Consider the following 17,267-nt stretch of genomic DNA (forward strand, 5'->3'; position numbering starts at 1 on the left):
GCACCTTGTCATACAGGAAGAAATACAGAGCTGACCTATAGCTGGGAGGCAGGAGGGAGTAGCATTAATGCTGTAGTAGGAGCTGTGTGATTGTCTGCTGCTGCCTTAGGGACGACTGGTAGTTAGCTGAACAAAGTGCATCGTCTCCCTGCTGAGTGCTCATGGATTTTAGATGACAACTTCAAGGTGTCAACAATAAATATTTTGTGCTGGAGATAGAACGTGTCAGCTCAAAGCTGAAATAATCACACACCTCATGTCTGACTGAGCTCCTGCTGAGGGTGAGAATAAATCTCAGATCACCCCAAGCGGGAGAGCTCACATGACAGGCCTGTTTAGTATGCAAACTGTAATGGGAAGCCTCTTAGCAAAGCACCAAGAGTGGTTCATCTCTTCCTCTGAGCCGGAGGTCTCAACCTGTTTCCTCCTCCTCCTCCTCCTCCTCCTCACTTATAGGAGGCACCACATTTCTGATGAGGGGGGTTCATCTGAACTGATAATTATCAGACATTTAAAACAAGATCATGAGGATAACTTTAAAGGTGGAATATGGAACATTTTAATAAAAAGCTATATTTTTAAATTATAGTAACTACATTGGGACGATTAGAGGTGTGCAGAATGAATGTACAGGTTTTTAAAAGCTATTTTTAAAAATAAATTATGAAACTATTTTGATGGGCACAACACTGGGTTTATGTTTACATCTACCAGCCACTAGAGGGCTCTGTTGCACTAGAAAGTCCGCTCGGGAAGTCGAGGCTGGGACTGTGTAAAATGGCAGACTTAAAAAGTCAAGCAGCTGATTCTGAGCCCAGAAGATGTTCTAGCGGTAAATAGTGTTGTGAAACAAACGTATTAGTAGAAATTAGTCCTTATCCTGTACGATTTGTCACTGGGCATGGGGCTGGCTGTTCACTTAATGTGTCAGCAGGGAACCAACACCCCCGACGGATGGAAATTGTTTTCTATTGTTGCAGCTACCGCCTCTAAACACTAGATTTAGCCAGAGTGTCCGTGTTCCATGTTCAACCTTTAAACGTACTACAGCTTATTAGGACCACTGAGAAGAAAACTGTCACAACCTGTCCTGTCTCCCCACACTGCTCAGGCCTGTGTCTCTCCTGATTGCTCCCACCTGCCTCTCATCTCCCAATCTCATTAGATCCCAGCTCCTTGTGTATTTGAACCCTCCCAGTTCTGTGTTCCTTGTCTGTTCATTGTTTTCATGTCCCGTGTGTTTCTCATTAAAAACCCTCTAAACGTTCCTGCCTGCCTTCTTCCCCGCATTTGGATCCTCACCTCCGCTTCACTCACCTGCACACCCATGACAAAAACATAAAAGGAAAGAGGAGGTTTAAATATTTAAAGAATAATTTAAGCAAGTAAACACCCTGATGCTCCTGAATCGACTGTAATTGTTTTTTCAAGAGATACCAAACAATTTTGGTGTCTTTTAGCACCCCTTAGTGTTCGATATTAAAAATGGAAAAAAATGTTCACTGAAAGTGAAACTTATCTCCTCGTTGTGAGTTGATCTGTTAAACACCTTCATCTAACAGCTGAAATGTCTCCTCAGCTTTCATTAGTTTCTACAGGAGTGATTTATCACTATATCAAACAAATCAGCAGCGTTCACGATCTAAAACATGCTGGAAAGGTGCTTACCAAGTCAGCTCCACACCACAGCTTCCTTCACCAGCGGGGACCAGACAGGCAACTCTGGAGTTGCAAGCAGGGGTGGACTGGCCTATCTGGCCTTCTGGCACTGTCCCTGTGGGCCGTTTGCCCAGCTTGGGCTGACACAACCCCAACCCACAACAGCAGCATTCTGTAGTCAAAGCCAGGACCAAACCTTCAACTTTCAGATTACTGGACAAACCGCTCTACCTCTAGAGTTACTGCTGCCCCATTTTAGCTCATACTGGCTCAAGAAAATGGTTTAAAAATATTTTAAAAAGTTGTTAGTATGCCTTTAATCAGTGATGTAACTGGTAACTGGGGATTCTGGCTGGGTGTGTTTTACTGAGGGATTTTAGTGAATATGAGGTTTTTTTGGCTACGTCTGAATTGATGTCTAACGAGGAGATCAAACAACATCTTTAATCCTTCACAATAAGAGTTGGAAACATGCTGAAGTACCTTGAAACATCTAGAGCTTACAACGAAGTTCATTAATATATTTCTGCAGTAAAACAACTTTCATAAGCTTCAGATGATTTGAGTTATTTTCTATTCTTGGAATAATTTTCTGGAAATGAGATTTTGGCTTTTTTAAATCAGCATTTCAACTTTAATCTTAACACTTTCTCTTTTTTTCTCAGTAGTCACCTAATAAACTCTGGTATTAAGAGGATCTGAGTTTAGGTTTTGGTGGCGATGTGAATCACCTACATGTAAACTTGTGAATCAAGCAGCAAACCGTGTAGAGTTAACTAGGAGGTAAAATAATTATTGGAAAGTAAACATTGCAGCCTGAATGTAATCACTATGATGCATATTGTCAATTTTATTTATCTATTTACCACGTGTAGTATTTTAGATATCAACAAAGAAAAGAAAAAGAAAATAGTCTGTACTTGTCTGCCTCTCTTTTATTTCTAATAGAACTAACCACCTCATGCATAGAAGTAAGAAACCAACTGCCAACCTAGAGAAGCCTCAGCTGAAGTTTCTTACTCCGATTCAATTCCTCCTTCTACTTTAAAGAAATCAGACATGACACACAGTACGCTCCGCTGTGTAATTGCAATTTGGTGGCTCTACTTAAAATGGGCAATATGAATCTCCTGATTCATCAACCTTCATGTGCTCCATAAATCCACATAAAATAAGCCGCAGGTGTCAGAGTGTGGACAGATGAATGAATGAGGAAAGAGGGATGATTACCATCTGTCTCTACCATCATCACCACGGGCTGGCAAGGCCTTCTCTGGGATGATGTTTACTCAACGCTGTCCCACACACACACACACACACACACATACACACACACACACACACACACACACACACACACACACACACACACACACACACACAAAACACACACACTTAGGAATAATGTGAACATTTCAACATGTGTCACAAATGTGGGATCACAACTCCAGCAATTAAAAGAAAAACAGTCTCTTTTAGTTTTATCAGCCCTCGACACCTACCTTTTCCACTCATTTGCATAATTGACAGAAGATTATGTCGTCTTTGCAGGCAGAAGTTTCACTAAAATCAAACTTTATCACAAGAATTTAATTTTCAATTATTGATTATTTAAAACTATTTGTACTCACAATTCAGTCCCATTGTTTTTCTAAAGTACACCGAGTAAAAATATAAATACAACACTTTTGTTTTGCTCCCATTTTTCATGAGCTGAACTAAAACATCTGAAACTTTTACTACATGCACTGAACACCCATAACTCTCAAATATTGTTCTGAAATCTGTCTACATGTGTATCAGTAAGAACTTTTCCTTTACCAAGATAATCCATCCCACCTCACAATTGTGGCATATCAAGGGGCTGATTAGACAGCATGAATAATGTACAGGTGTGCCTTAGACTGCCCACAATAAAAGGCCACCCTGAAATGTGCAGTTTGATCAAACAGCACAATGCCAAAGATGTCGCAACCTTTTCGGGAGGGGGGTGCAATTGGCATGCTGACTGCAAGAATGTCTACCAGAGCTGTTGCTCGTGAAATTAATGTTCATTTCTTTACCGTAAGCCGTTTCCAAAGGTGTTTCAGAAAATTTAGCTGTACATCCAACCGGCCTCACCACCACAGACAGCTGTGGCAACAACCAGTTTGCTTAACCAGAGATTTTCTGCACAAACTGTCAGAAACTGTCTCAGGGAAGCTAATCTGCATGCTCGTCATCCTCATTGGGTTCTGTATATATATATATATATATATATATATATATATATATATATATATATATATATATATATATATATATATATATATATATATATATATATACTGTACATATACATATATATATGAAAACAATATATGAACTAATTGATTTTTGAAATGAACTTTCACAACACTGATCGTAGTATGAATGAGACAGAGTGACCATGGTGAGTGTATGTGCTTGTTTTGTCAACTCCGGCTACTGATTACGTGGTTACTATGTTAATTTTGGGGGATGCGCACAAACAACGCTTTAAATAAGTGCAAGTGACACGAGGCAGCCATTTTAAACATGCGTATGCTTTGTTAAGCGAGAACACAGCTGCTGCAAATGACTATTCAGGCGTGGACAGAGGGATCTCTTATCCCTGAGAGACGCTGACTATAGGAAGCAGCAGAAACAGTAAATAAAACTTGTAGACGGTTGAAATCTGGTGTGTGGTGTTTTCACAATTCCTTTTGATGCTTGTGGCCTACTGTCACTGCAATACGCTGAACTGTGTGGCGCTACAGAGTCAAATATTTTTACACACTGGGGCTTTAAAAGGGAAATAAACAGCCATTACGAATATCTATCTGCTAATAGACCACCTTTCTGCTGAGGTATGCTGACAAAGTAAAGCTAAAATTATCACCCAGTAAACCGATATTTAGCAATACTTTGAATACAATAAAGTGATCAGGCTCAGAGTGTGTTACATCTAAAAATGGGTCTGGTGGAAACAATTATCTGTTTTCTAGATAAAATGTGATGGCTCTACAATCACTCTGCTTATAGGCAGACTAACATCCCCACCTTCATGGAGGATAATAAAAATATACATCTATAAACCTAAGTTGTGTGACTTCACAAACAACAAAACAAGTAATTAGGGAAAGCTGCATCCATCTTAATCCACCCCAAAACATTCTGTATGACACAAGAAGGTATCTGGATGCCCATCACAGCTGACCAGAGCAGGCTGCAGCACAATGACCTCATTGATCTGTGAGGAACTTTTGGAAGCAGATGTCAAACTGAGTCATAGTACTTTGTTCGTTTCAATAAAGCATTGCACATTTACTTTTTTTGTACAAAAGGTCTCTTTGTCGCACCCATCTACTTCTGGTCCACAGGTCCCATACTGCCAAAAAAATATCAATGAGAGTCTGTGGAGCAATGGAAGTTTGATATGTGCCATGGATGTGACATGGATTTAATGTCTGAATTTTAAAGACACATTTAGATGCCAAGAAAGTGCTTCAAATGTAGTCATGTGGTGACCGGCAGCTACGCAGGGGGAGAAGAGATTCTGTTGTGATGTCATAGAATAGAATAGAATAGAATAGAATAGAATAGAATAGAATAGAATAGAATAGAATAGAATAGAATAGAATAGAATAGACCTTTTAATCCCACAGTGGGGAAATTCACTTTCTACAGCAGCACATACACTTTGAGAAAAGGAAGAAAATCATAACACAAAGGCTATTATTGTAACCTTCAACCACTAAAAACAACGAATAAAAAGAAAAACATTTCCAGAACTATGCAGCATAAAAGGCACAGACATACTGATGTACATCTGGTATTACATAAGTATTAAACACATACTGAGTATTGCATTGGTGTTATTGCAGGATAATGCCAGTACCAGTTAAACTGAGGAGTTATACACTCTTACTGCAGAGGGGATGAATGACCTACGGTAGCGTTCTGTTCTACATCTGGGATGTCTCAGTATGTCTCTGAAGGAGCTGCCCATGGTCTCCACAGAGGAATGCAGTGGGTTTGAGGGGTTTTCCAAGATGGAGGTCATCTTCCCTTCCTCCTTTCACACGTCTCCTCAACTGAATCTGGTTGGCCGCCCAGAACCAAGCTAGCTTTTTTAAACTGGCTTGTTCCATCTCTTCCTGTGTCGGTCAGAGGTGCCTGCACCCACCAGACCACAGCAGAGTGGATAACAGAGCCAACAACGAGTGATAAAAGGATTTTAGCACATGCAACGTCTGATTTGTAATCTCTTTAATTACAAATTTTACAAGCAAATAAATCTCAAATGATGTAACAGACATAAATGGAACACATGTAGCTATTTATAATTTATATTGAAGTGCAACATTATGTGTGATTCGGGGTTTAAGGCAAAATGGATTAGAAAATATAAGTTTTCATTGACATTCTTTTGTTGTAGGGCAGGGATCCCTGAGCCGACTGGAAGGCGAGGAAACTTAGGCTTCCTGTTTTTTTTCCCGGCAAATATCAAGCCTTCTAAAATTATTTTATTCCCCTTAAATTTTTTTTTGTTTTGCAATTACAACTCAACAGTTACCCAACATTCAAACCAGTATGCTTCTCTTTTTTTAACTGATGCTTAACTTCATGTCGTCGTAATTGCTCCCAGGCTGATTTCACCTCCTTTTGATTAAATTTCTACCAAATCTCAACCAAACTGGAGGTCTTATCTGTAACCAGGCTGTGCAGCAGAGACGCAAACTGTTCCCAATCACAAGGATCGTTCACAAACGGTGAGGGAACCTCATCAAAGCAGATATTCAATTGGAAACATGCTGCTGTTTTTAATTCTATTAGCACTAGCTGTTCAAGCATAGTAAAGCATACTAATGGAATTCATTAACGAACCAGCTAAATGAAATTCATCACTTTCATTTTATTAATTACCTCTTTGCCCTTCCTGCTGTGAAATGTCTCACTTTCTATGTAAAACTGATGTTTTCAGCATTTAAATGTAAACAAACTGACGTATAAACTGCAAGGTTGTGTCGTTGAGTTTCATCGCTCCTATAGCCACTGCTGCCACTGTTTGGTCCATTCTGTTTAAAACTGTTTGGCTTATTTCCATATCTACATTTTTTAAATTACAAAATCGCTTATGAATACATCCCAAAGCATTCTGAGCCCACTAACTGGAAATTAATCTCTTTAGTGAGGCTTGAAGTGGTCAGCACATCCTGAAGGAAAGACAAGAAATAGAAATCCAATCTGGAGATATTCTCCCCGTCAGTTTGTTGCTATTTTAATATAATTAGGTGCTTGTGCAAGGACGTGCACAAAGTGAGCATGTGCAGTGCATTGTGGGTGTCTTTTTAATTGTGTGTTTTAAACAGCTGATGCAAGTTTTTAACAGATTAACAGACAAAACGCTGTGAGGAAGGTGACTCGTGTACATGATGAGTAATCTGACGCTCCTATTGTCTTTGGCTCTCTCTCTCTCTCTCACACGCACACACACACACACACACACACTTGTCCCTGTGTTCCTTTACCCTCCGTGTTTTACGTGGACAGTCTTGATATGTCTCTGTCCTTTTTGTCCCCGCAGGCTCGCTAACGGTGTCCATCACCGACATGCGTGCTCCAGTGGTGGGAGGTTCTGGGGGGGTCTATGCTCTGTGCTCAGCACATCTGGCCAACGTCGTCATGGTAACTGCCAAAATCATCGTCATCATCATCACTTCCATTGTTAGGTCTGAAAATGCTTTTCACCATAAATGAAATGTCAGGAAACATCCACCAATCAACATTCTTTTCTTTTTTCCCCACATTTTTGATGCAGGCTTGAGATTTAAAAGCATGTGCACGTTTCAAGCTTTTTTTGGTTTTGTAGTATGCAAATTTTGCTGTATCTTTCTCCCTTTTTTTAATGAGAAAACATTTTGAAGGAAGTGAGTCCTCTTGAAGCAGCTCCGGTGCCTCTCCCTCCAACATTTATTAGAATGTGTTTCTGTCACAGGGCTCTTATGTGAAGTGCCTTCCACATTCTCTTCAAGTCTCAAGGCGGCGTCAGATCTGACGAATCACTTTAACTAATGTCACTGTGCACTGTGGGCAACAGAGATGCCAGCAGGAATGCAAATCAAAGTGCGCTGACAGGCCCCGAGCAAACGGTGCTCGTAGCAGCCAGCGGTTTATCTGGTCTGCTGCGCGTGATGGAGCGTTTGTTGTTGGGAAATCCTTGAAGGTGCCTCTTAGTTCAGCTCTGATGATTCCTCTATTTCTCTTTTATTAAAGTAAAACTTTGTCTAGTTGCAGCCCAGAAAATTCCAAGCTTTGTGTCGTCGAACGTCATCATCTGTTTCACTCAGAAGACATTTATAGGTTCAGCGAGGCTTCAAACGCTGCGTTGTTCCCCACGAATCAAGCTCCAGCAACAACGTGAAAACACATCTGGGATCTATGTGTGCAAACTGAACTTTTGACTTTAAGCAACATTTTTCTTTCTTGTGTTAGAGGCATGGAGTGGAGGGGGAAAAAGCAAGATATTTCTCTGATTCTTCAGAAACACGTGACTGATTCCTCTGGTTGTTTCACATCTGAGCGTCCTGATTGTAGTGACAAGATCATGACTAAAGGAACTGACCAAACTTTGCAGAAAAGATTTGCCCTTCTCTTTTGTCCTGTGGGAGCAGAGGTTCACATGTGTAACGTCCAAAGGGGTCAATTTTCTCCTATATATTGATCAACATAATAACCTTTCATCTACAGCATAAATCCACTTTCTATTTGGCGTTCCAGAACCAGGAGGTTCTGTTCAGGGCGTGTTGACATTCCATGAAGACAAAACATTCAAACAAACATTCTCTCCCAAGGTCCTATTCTCTCTGCATGAATGCCAGACGTCAACATTCTTCACTCTGAATAAGTGAAGACTCCACGATGTTATGAGTTAAATAATCATATGTGATGGATGAACAAGATGTTTAAATGAAATGTTTGAATAATCTGTGCTTGAACCAGTGATTTTAAAATGAATATTGCTCTTACAATGATCCATTTATATCATAAATCAGTATGTGTTTGATTTAACAAGTCAATCATTATCCACACTCATACCAATTACATTAAGATACATATTAAGGTTAAAAACGTCTTGTATCTGAAGAAGGGCGTGGCTTTCTGAGGTTGGTAAAAACTCAGAAACGTGTCAAATTCTGATTTGTCAAACTTGGCCAGGAATCATAACAAAGTAGTTTATTAAAACAGGATTTACTTCCTGATTAATCCAGTTTCCAGCTGAGCCCTGATTCGGCCAAATCGGGAAAGAAGCCTCTTTTGAAACAAACTCCTTTGACCTTAAGTCAAAACCTTTCTGCGACGCTGCAAGTGATCACAGACACAACAGCTCTTTTCAGAGCTACTTCACACCTAACCTGCAGACCCCGGGTTGCATCTCATAGCCGAGGAAGCTGAACTCAGAGGAAGCTACTAATCTCTGAGTATTGTGGTTTCGACGTCCGGTGACCTCACCACTCTGACCGCAACCCTCCGGACCGCTGGCAGCAACTCATACAAGGGTATCGTAAGCCTGCATACTGTTGTCTGATGAGGTTTTCATCAATAACTAACTCTCTAGTTTATAACAAACAACAAATTATTTTACACCCAGATTTCACAATTTCTCTCAGATACAAAGAACGGTTGCTACAACATCTAGCTTCCATCACAACACCTCACATCCACCACACCACATCTCATTATTCATGTCTTGTCATGTATCATTAGTTTAGGAACAATAATCAAATTCATTTTATAAACTATATACTGACTCTGTCTGAATTAATACGAAGTGTGTTTATGGTCCCTGAATAAGCAAAGAAGCCTAGAATCTTCTGATTAAACATTCAAAGATCAATCAGATTGATATTTCATATTTGTATGGAATATCACATCTTATTGGTCATAATTAATATGTAGTAGTTGCTACACACATAAGCTAATTGCTTTCAGTTGTGGAGAAACTCTTCCCATCAGTCCCATCGCAGACCTTTGCTGCAGTGACCCGTACCATATTAATCATTTTATTGGTAAAAACGCCACGCTGTATCCTGGACCTTGTCCTTGTTTCTAATGAAGATAACCATCTATACACCCATCTGTCTTCTGATGCTCATCCCGATGAAAAGAATCTGTGATAAAGGACCTCTGGCAAAGTCCAAAAGTTACCAGCAATGTCATCCAAACCTTCATGTAGGTAAAGTAACTAAATAAAACATGAAACTCCCAAAGTAATCCCTACAGGACATTACAAGGGACACCTCCACGTGACGCTCTCATTCACCTTCTGACCCTCTGGTCCAGTGATGCACGACCAGGAGGAAAACCACACTGATCACCTGAATCTGTGGTTCAGACCCCAGACCATCCCAGAAAGGGTCCCCTGTAGGTTGAACACACACACACACACACACACACACACACACACACACACACACACACACACACACACACACACACACACACACACACACACACACACACACACACACACACACACTCACACAGATGGGATTTTAGGAAACAATTTCCCTGAAAGCTGAATAAATTTGTGGCTCATACTTCATTCTGGGTTCAGGATGAACTAGGCCGCTGCCATTATTCATCCTGTGGAGTAAATGTGTCAATATGTCTTGTTCTTTTGTACCTCGGAGAATCACGACGGTTACTCGTTTGCCCACTCCCCCATACCTGTAAATGATCACAGTCCTAATTAATAAAGCAGCCCTGAACTGGAACCAATAAGTGGAGAGCAGCCAGGAGGATTAATGTGGCTCTGTTTGGTGAAAGTGCTGCCATCTCTCTCATGGTCCGTCCCACTCTGAATATGTTCTTGTAGAAACGGAAGTGTTTCCTGCCAGATTTGTGTTTGTGATGGTTTGTTTTGCTCTGTGTTGCAGAACTGGGCCGGGATGCGCTGTCCGTACAAGCTGCTACGCATGATCCTGGCGCTAGTCTGCAGTAGGTTCTCCACATTCCCTCCAGCAACACTCTGCCTCTCTTTTAAAATAATGCTGCAAAAACTAAACTAAAAACAGAAATGCTTTCCTTGTCGGCATCAGCACAGATACTGAAGTGAGTTGAACGTGCCTGCAGATTGAAAAAGAAAATGAGCAACAGACAGTGTTAATGGCTGAGAGTGAACGATGCCCCGATTGGACATGCTGCTTTGTTTTCAAAGCGTTTCAGTCACGCTATTGTCCTTTCCTCCACGCAAGGGCCGATACACTGCCACTGTCATTACTGAGCAATATGTTCTCTCCATCTGTCCCAAGCCTGCCACCCCCCACACTCACACATACAAACACTGCTGGAACGTCACAGTTCTCCTCACTGGACGGATCATTCAAAGATGAAACATGATGTTTTATTTGTGTGAGCCACAGTGATAACTCAATAATCTCATCTTTTGCTCTCTTGGTTTTGAGCATCAGAGCCAAGTATCTGTTCCTCCAAGGGACTTGTGGAAAAGTAGCAGCTGATGAATAACATTTAGTGGTACTTTTTAGAGTAAAGAAAGCAGCCGTAGCTCAGGAAGCAGTATAGTTCAGGAGGTAGTTCAGGTTGTCCAGTAATCGGAAGGTTGTAGGTTTGATCCCGGCTCCCGACAGAGACTTCTGCTGTTGTGTTCTTGGGCAAAACGCTTAACCCACCTTTCCTGCTTGTGGTGGTCGGAGGGACCGGTGGCGCCTGTTTTCTGTAGTCTCACTTCCGTAAGTGTGCCCCAGGGCAGCTGTGGCAACAATGTAGCTCATCATCAACAGCGTGTGAATGTGTGAATGACTGACTGTGTTGTGAAACGCCTTGGGGGGTTGTAGAACCCTAAGGAGGTGCTGTGCAAATACAGGCCATTTAAAAATCTGCGTGAATTCTCCTGTGATCATTCTTGGCTCAACAATGCAAAGTTTGATAAATCAGCTGGCAAACTGGTGCCAACCACTGTCCTCCCTCTCCTGATATTAACGTTTTACTTTCTTTAACATAGAACGTGCTACTACTAGTTCATCTGTTGTGTGTAAGTGTGCATGTGTGTGTGTGTGTGTGTGTGTGTGTGTGTGTGTGTGTGTGTGTGTGTGTGTGTGTGTGTGTGTGTGTGTGTGTGTGTGTGTGTGTGTGTCTGCTCTGTCTTCTCGATCCTCAGCGAGTCGTGGTGGATGGCTGCTTATACTGAACAAGTTTATGTTGGATTCTTCCTGTTAAAAGGGAGTTTTCCTCTCCACTGTCGCTACATGCTTGCTTAGTATGAAGATTTCTGTAAAGACACTGACACAACAAGTCTGTGACTCGATGCAGTCTGCTAGGTTTACTTGAATAGAAAACATTTAATTGACTAACTGATCTGAACTCAGCTGGAACGTTTACTTTGGAAGGTGCGTTTGAGATGACTCGTGTGTTGTTTTGGGGTTATAGAAATAAACTGAACTGAACTGAAACTGAATTAAATCAGACTTGGGTAATGATATCATCTCAGTCTAAGGACTTGCATGGTATGTTGTAGAGGGATTCCTCTTCTCAGACATGATAAATTATGAATGTTTATAATCTCCTGAGGGCCTAAAGCTCCTATTAAACAGGTCAGTCATCATGATTTTTAACCCTACTGATGATTTAATCAAACTAATAGGAGTTGGTTTTCTCTTATTCTGGTAGAAAGTCTGATGGGCTGTTGTTATTGCTCACTGCTGAAAGATGGGTGAGAACATCTCTGCCTGTGTCCTTTTGTCTGGTGTTAGCAAAGTGCTCATCAACCACATGATGGATTTGAATGAAAAACAAATATATAAAAACTGAGTCACTTTAAGGATCAACCCAATTCAAAATGGCTTCCATAGCCAATTAACTTTATTCATACAAAAAAGCATGACTTATAAATACCCATAACCAAAGGGTTGTCAGTGTGCCCCAGGGCTGCTGTGGCTATGGTGTTGCTTATCACCACCAGAGTGTAAATGGGTGAATGACTGATTATGTTGTAAGGCCCTTTGGGGGCTTGTAGAAATGGCACTACATAGAAACTGGCCATTTACCATATTGGGTTATAATTTGGTTTAGCAGCAGCTAACTGTCATCCCTAACACAACCTGAGCAAATTGCATGTGACTTGATGTGAGATTGTGTTTTGCTTTTTTATTAAGATTTAAAATAAAATAAAACTTAACTCCATTGTTTTTCAACACAAGAGGAGCTGAATTTAAAGAGGTTCTTCACTGATATTATATTACATTTGCAGTGGTATCTAATAGGAATTAATTCCTATTAAGCTGTATTCTGGGGAAAAACGTTTCAGCACAGAGAACTCAGCTGGAGGAGAAAATAACTTCACAAGGCAGGATTTTGTGCCTTAATTCCTGATATTTGGACATCTCGCCTCTGATGGGCTAACAGCAACACGACTCTACCACTCTACCCTGTTTGCTTTGCAATGTTGAGGTTTTATCTCCACAAATAACACAAGCCTGAAGGAGTTCTGCTGTGTGGTGAAGTAGCTAATGCTAACGGATATCTACTACTAGTCAAGACATTATCGGCTGTTTCCTGGACACTAAACCAACAGCAACCGTTCTCGTCATGAGTCAACATGGGTGAATCCATGATTGTTAAGTTACTGTATGATGTACAGTTAGGATTTATGATGTACGGTTAGGATTTATGATGTACGGTTAGGATTTTTGGATTATAGCGTTTCACCTTCTATTTTATATCAGAAGCTAACGCAGGAGAGAGATGTAGGAGACTATTTTCATGTTCAGTCTGCATGAAAAACACGGAGTGACAGATCATTTTCAAAAATAATTAATAAAAAATGGTTTCTCAGAGAAGAACCTCTTTAAGTTGTTGATTTCAGACTGATAACATGTGAGATTATAATAGCTAACTGTACTTTTCTTGTCCTTTTCTCTTTTTTTTTCAAGACATGACAGTTTCATTCTGCTCTCCATTGACAAACAGATAAAAAAATTCTGTGTCTGTCTCTCTTGCGCAGTGAGTTCAGAGGTGGGTCGTGCAGTCTGGCTCCGCTTCTCACCGCCCCTGCCCTCCTCGGGCCCCCAGCCCAGCTTCATGGCCCACCTGTCGGGGGCTGTGGTGGGCATCAGCATGGGGCTGCTGATCCTGCGCAGCTACGAGGAGAGTCTGCAGAAGCAGTGCTCCTGGTGGGTCATCGTCTTCTCCTTCATCACCTTCCTCCTCTTCGCCATCTTTTGGAACATCTTTGCGTACGAGCTCCTCGAGGTGCAGATACCACCGAACCCCTGATGACCACCCCCCACCCCCCACTCTTTCTACAGCCTTTCATTTTGTCCAAAGTTAAACCCAAATGAGATCGATCAAACTAAAAGTCCATCTAAGATTTTTTTTTTTTACACAAATACTTTGCAAATCAAAGAAATACGTCTCTTTTATTAAAGAGGGATTACAGTAGCAGCAAGTACATGTGACCGTTCCTCTGATCCACTTCGAGGAACGTCGTGTCTTTTTATATAAACTCGTCCATGTTAACCTTTCAGTGACGATGTGTCATCAGCTGCATTTTCATTCACAATATGACCTCAAATTGGAACACTTCGTGACATGTGCCTCTTTAAAAAGTGATTTATAGCAGTGAAAGAGTGCAGGATGAGCAACAACAAGGCTCCAGTGTCTCCAAATCTGAATCTGTGCCACAAATATTCACAAGTCTTTTGTTTCGGAAGGCAGCAATAAATATAAACACGTGAAAAACGTCTGTGATGTAATTTTGTTGTGTTCTTTTTTAGGATTTCTGTTCCTTCACGTCCCTGCTGTAACTCACAGGGTCACTGTGGCTTTTTGCTAAATTGCTGGCACGCCAAATTGAAAAACAACTAACACACAAGTGGTGCTCAGAGGGAAAGCTGACAAGATTAATCTCCAAAGTGAGAATACAGCCTTTCGTTTAACTTAATTTAGCCTGGATCTCGTATATTACGGTGAACCTCAAGATAACAAACACCACTGTCATCTTCAACTCATCTGAAGAGCGAGGATTTCTGCATCGCCTTTCCTTTGCCATGACACTTACACTGTGGACACACACACACACACACACATATACATTTGGGAAATTAAAGTGACTTTGTGACAGAAGAAGATGGATCCTTTCAGCAAGTGAACGCCTCCTTTTACTGTGTAGACGTCAGCTCAGTCAGTGTACCATGTAAAATATGCCATGTCATGCTCTTGGGTTTTCAGCAAGACAAGGACGCACCCACACACACACACTTTGTCTTTCAGAACGACCGCTGCCTGATTTTGTCGGTCATCACAGACAAACCAGTGGCAAGAGCGCCACAAAGCAACACACATACTCTAGTCTCCACCTGTTCTAACAATGACCGAATGAACTGGAGAAAGGAGTGTCGCAGCCTGACCTCTAACCTTCGAAGACCCAGGGGATGATGGCGGTCTGTGCGTCAGGCCAAGTCAATACCTCAGTTTCTCATTCTTAGGGACTGTATACATTTGTAAAGGAATGTAACTATAAACAGAAAAAAAGTGTTATTCTGTTCTCCCCCGTCTTTTTTGACTGTGGATGTTGTATATTCTATGTTCATAACCAAGACTATATTTATTATTTTTTTAGTTTTTCCTCTTCAAACGGGGGAGGAGTCAAATTTCAAATGGTGCAAAATGAGTTGTCCTGTTAAAACTCTGAGACAAAACCCCCTGGTTTGTTCAGTGCATGGACATGTAAACGCCCCATTGGGTGATGGAGAGTTTAACAGCGTCGCCGCCATATTGGATGGGTCTCTCACTCTCCAAACCCAACAGGAGCCAAGGCCAACTACGCTTGTTTTTTGTACAGCCTACATTTGCAACAACTGGTGTACTATTGAAAACAGATCACGTGGGATTACTATTGACTTTTCTAGTCTACCTGTTGGAATTTTATATTTTTATTTATTTTGTTTTATTATATTTATATTTCAATCATCATGCCACACTGCATGTCTGATTTTGTGAAAAATCATAATAAAGTGTGTTTTATAGTTGGATAAACACCTTCCTCAGTAGAAATAAATGCACTTGGGGTGAATAGAGACCTATCCAAGATGGCGGTCAGCAACTACAGCAGCTGCAATAGGCAGTGCCAGTCCACGGGCGTCTACGTATATGTCTGTGGTTCAGCGACCACCAAGATTTTATACATCTTTAGTCAGTGCTTTATATAATAAGCCATAAAAAATTACTATCTGAAGATTGAAAAAAATGTGTTTGTTGGTTTTAAACCTGTAGCTTCAGCTGAACTATTATTTTGTGTAAACGTGAGCGCGTGTGTGATCAGAAAAAACGAAAAAAGCTCAGTCTGTTGGGGTTCATGCCTGTAGAGAAACCCTAGATATGTAGCCATTTCTACTTCTCCTTTTGCCTCTTATTTCTTTATATTGAATCATGGATGCAGCATAGATTTAGCAATCATCCAAACCTCCATCCTGTCCCTCTGGGATACCAATTGCAAAGTGTATGGGATGCCATTTGTAAAGTGAAACTGTGATAACAGCAAAATTTTGAGTTATTTAGCCTATCATAAGAGAAAAAAATTGGAGTTCATTTTTCAAAGTCATATTTTCACCATGCTGTTATAAAAAGATCCCAACTAAATATTTAGATTGCATGCTAAATATTTAATTTTGAGTTAAATATTTTTATAAACTAAATATTTAGGTCTGACTTAAATATTTAGTTATTAAAATAAATATTTAATTTAGATGTAAATATTTATTTTACAAAATAAATATTTAGGTCAGACCACAATATTTGAATTTACTAACTATATGCTTAATTTGGAGCTAAATATTAAGTTCCAAATTAGATATTTATTTTCCAAAATAAATATTTAGATCCCATCTAAATATTTATTAATGGGCTATACCTAAATATTGAATTTGCAAACTAAATGGTTAGCTCCCAAATAAATATTTTGCTGGGATCTAAATATATATTTTTGAAAATAAATATTTAATTTGAAGCTAAATATTTTGTTTGTAAACTAAATATTTAGCTCTAAATGAAATATTTAGTAATTCAATTAAATATTTTTACAAACTAAATATTTAGTTCTGACCTAAATATTCAGTATGCAAAATAAATATTTAGCTTGTTAACTAAATATTTAATTGAGAACTTTAACAATCGTATAAATGTATGAATAACATGATGAAAATCTGATTTTTAAAAACGAACTCCCATTTTTTTCTTCTCTGATGTGCTAAATAACCCAAAATACTGCTTTTAAATGATAAATAATAAATGACTTGCACTTGTAAAACGCCTTTCAGCATCAGACGCATCCAAAGCGCTTTACACTACAGTGTATCATTCATTCATTCACACACACATTCACATACACAGTGAATGAAAATTATGACTCTTTGATTTTACAAATGGCACCCTATAATCCTCTGCAGGGTCCAGATTCATGGCTGCAGAAATCCTACAGACAGTAAATTATAGACTTCTGTCATGTTTTATCTCTTGAGCAAGTCAAGCTTTTTCTGCAAAGCTGAAACAAGGATTGCAATTACATTTACTTAATGCTATGTTCCGTTTCT

At 40.0% G+C, this 17,267-nt stretch overlaps 1 protein-coding gene across 3 annotated transcripts in view; it reads left to right on the plus strand.

Annotated features, from left to right (window-relative positions):
* rhbdl1 (rhomboid, veinlet-like 1 (Drosophila)) overlaps positions 1-14,156 on the plus strand; it is a 60,377-nt gene extending 46,221 nt beyond the window's left edge. For 2 of the 3 annotated variants that reach the window (XM_015963395.3, XM_054749155.2), the window contains exons 6-8: positions 7,247-7,347; positions 10,599-10,659; positions 13,682-14,078. In XM_015963395.3, the coding sequence (XP_015818881.1) occupies positions 7,247-7,347; positions 10,599-10,659; positions 13,682-13,953 (434 nt within the window). In that variant the 3' untranslated portion in view covers positions 13,954-14,078. Of the gene's footprint in view, positions 1-7,246; positions 7,348-10,598; positions 10,660-13,681 lie in introns of all 3 variants that reach the window. The other variant, XM_070545567.1, reaches the window with a different exon arrangement.
* The last annotated feature ends 3,111 nt before the right edge of the window (positions 14,157-17,267 follow it).

The sequence above is a fragment of the Nothobranchius furzeri genome, chromosome 16 (assembly GCF_043380555.1).
Source record: "Nothobranchius furzeri strain GRZ-AD chromosome 16, NfurGRZ-RIMD1, whole genome shotgun sequence".
Taxonomy (NCBI): Eukaryota; Metazoa; Chordata; class Actinopteri; order Cyprinodontiformes; family Nothobranchiidae; genus Nothobranchius; species Nothobranchius furzeri.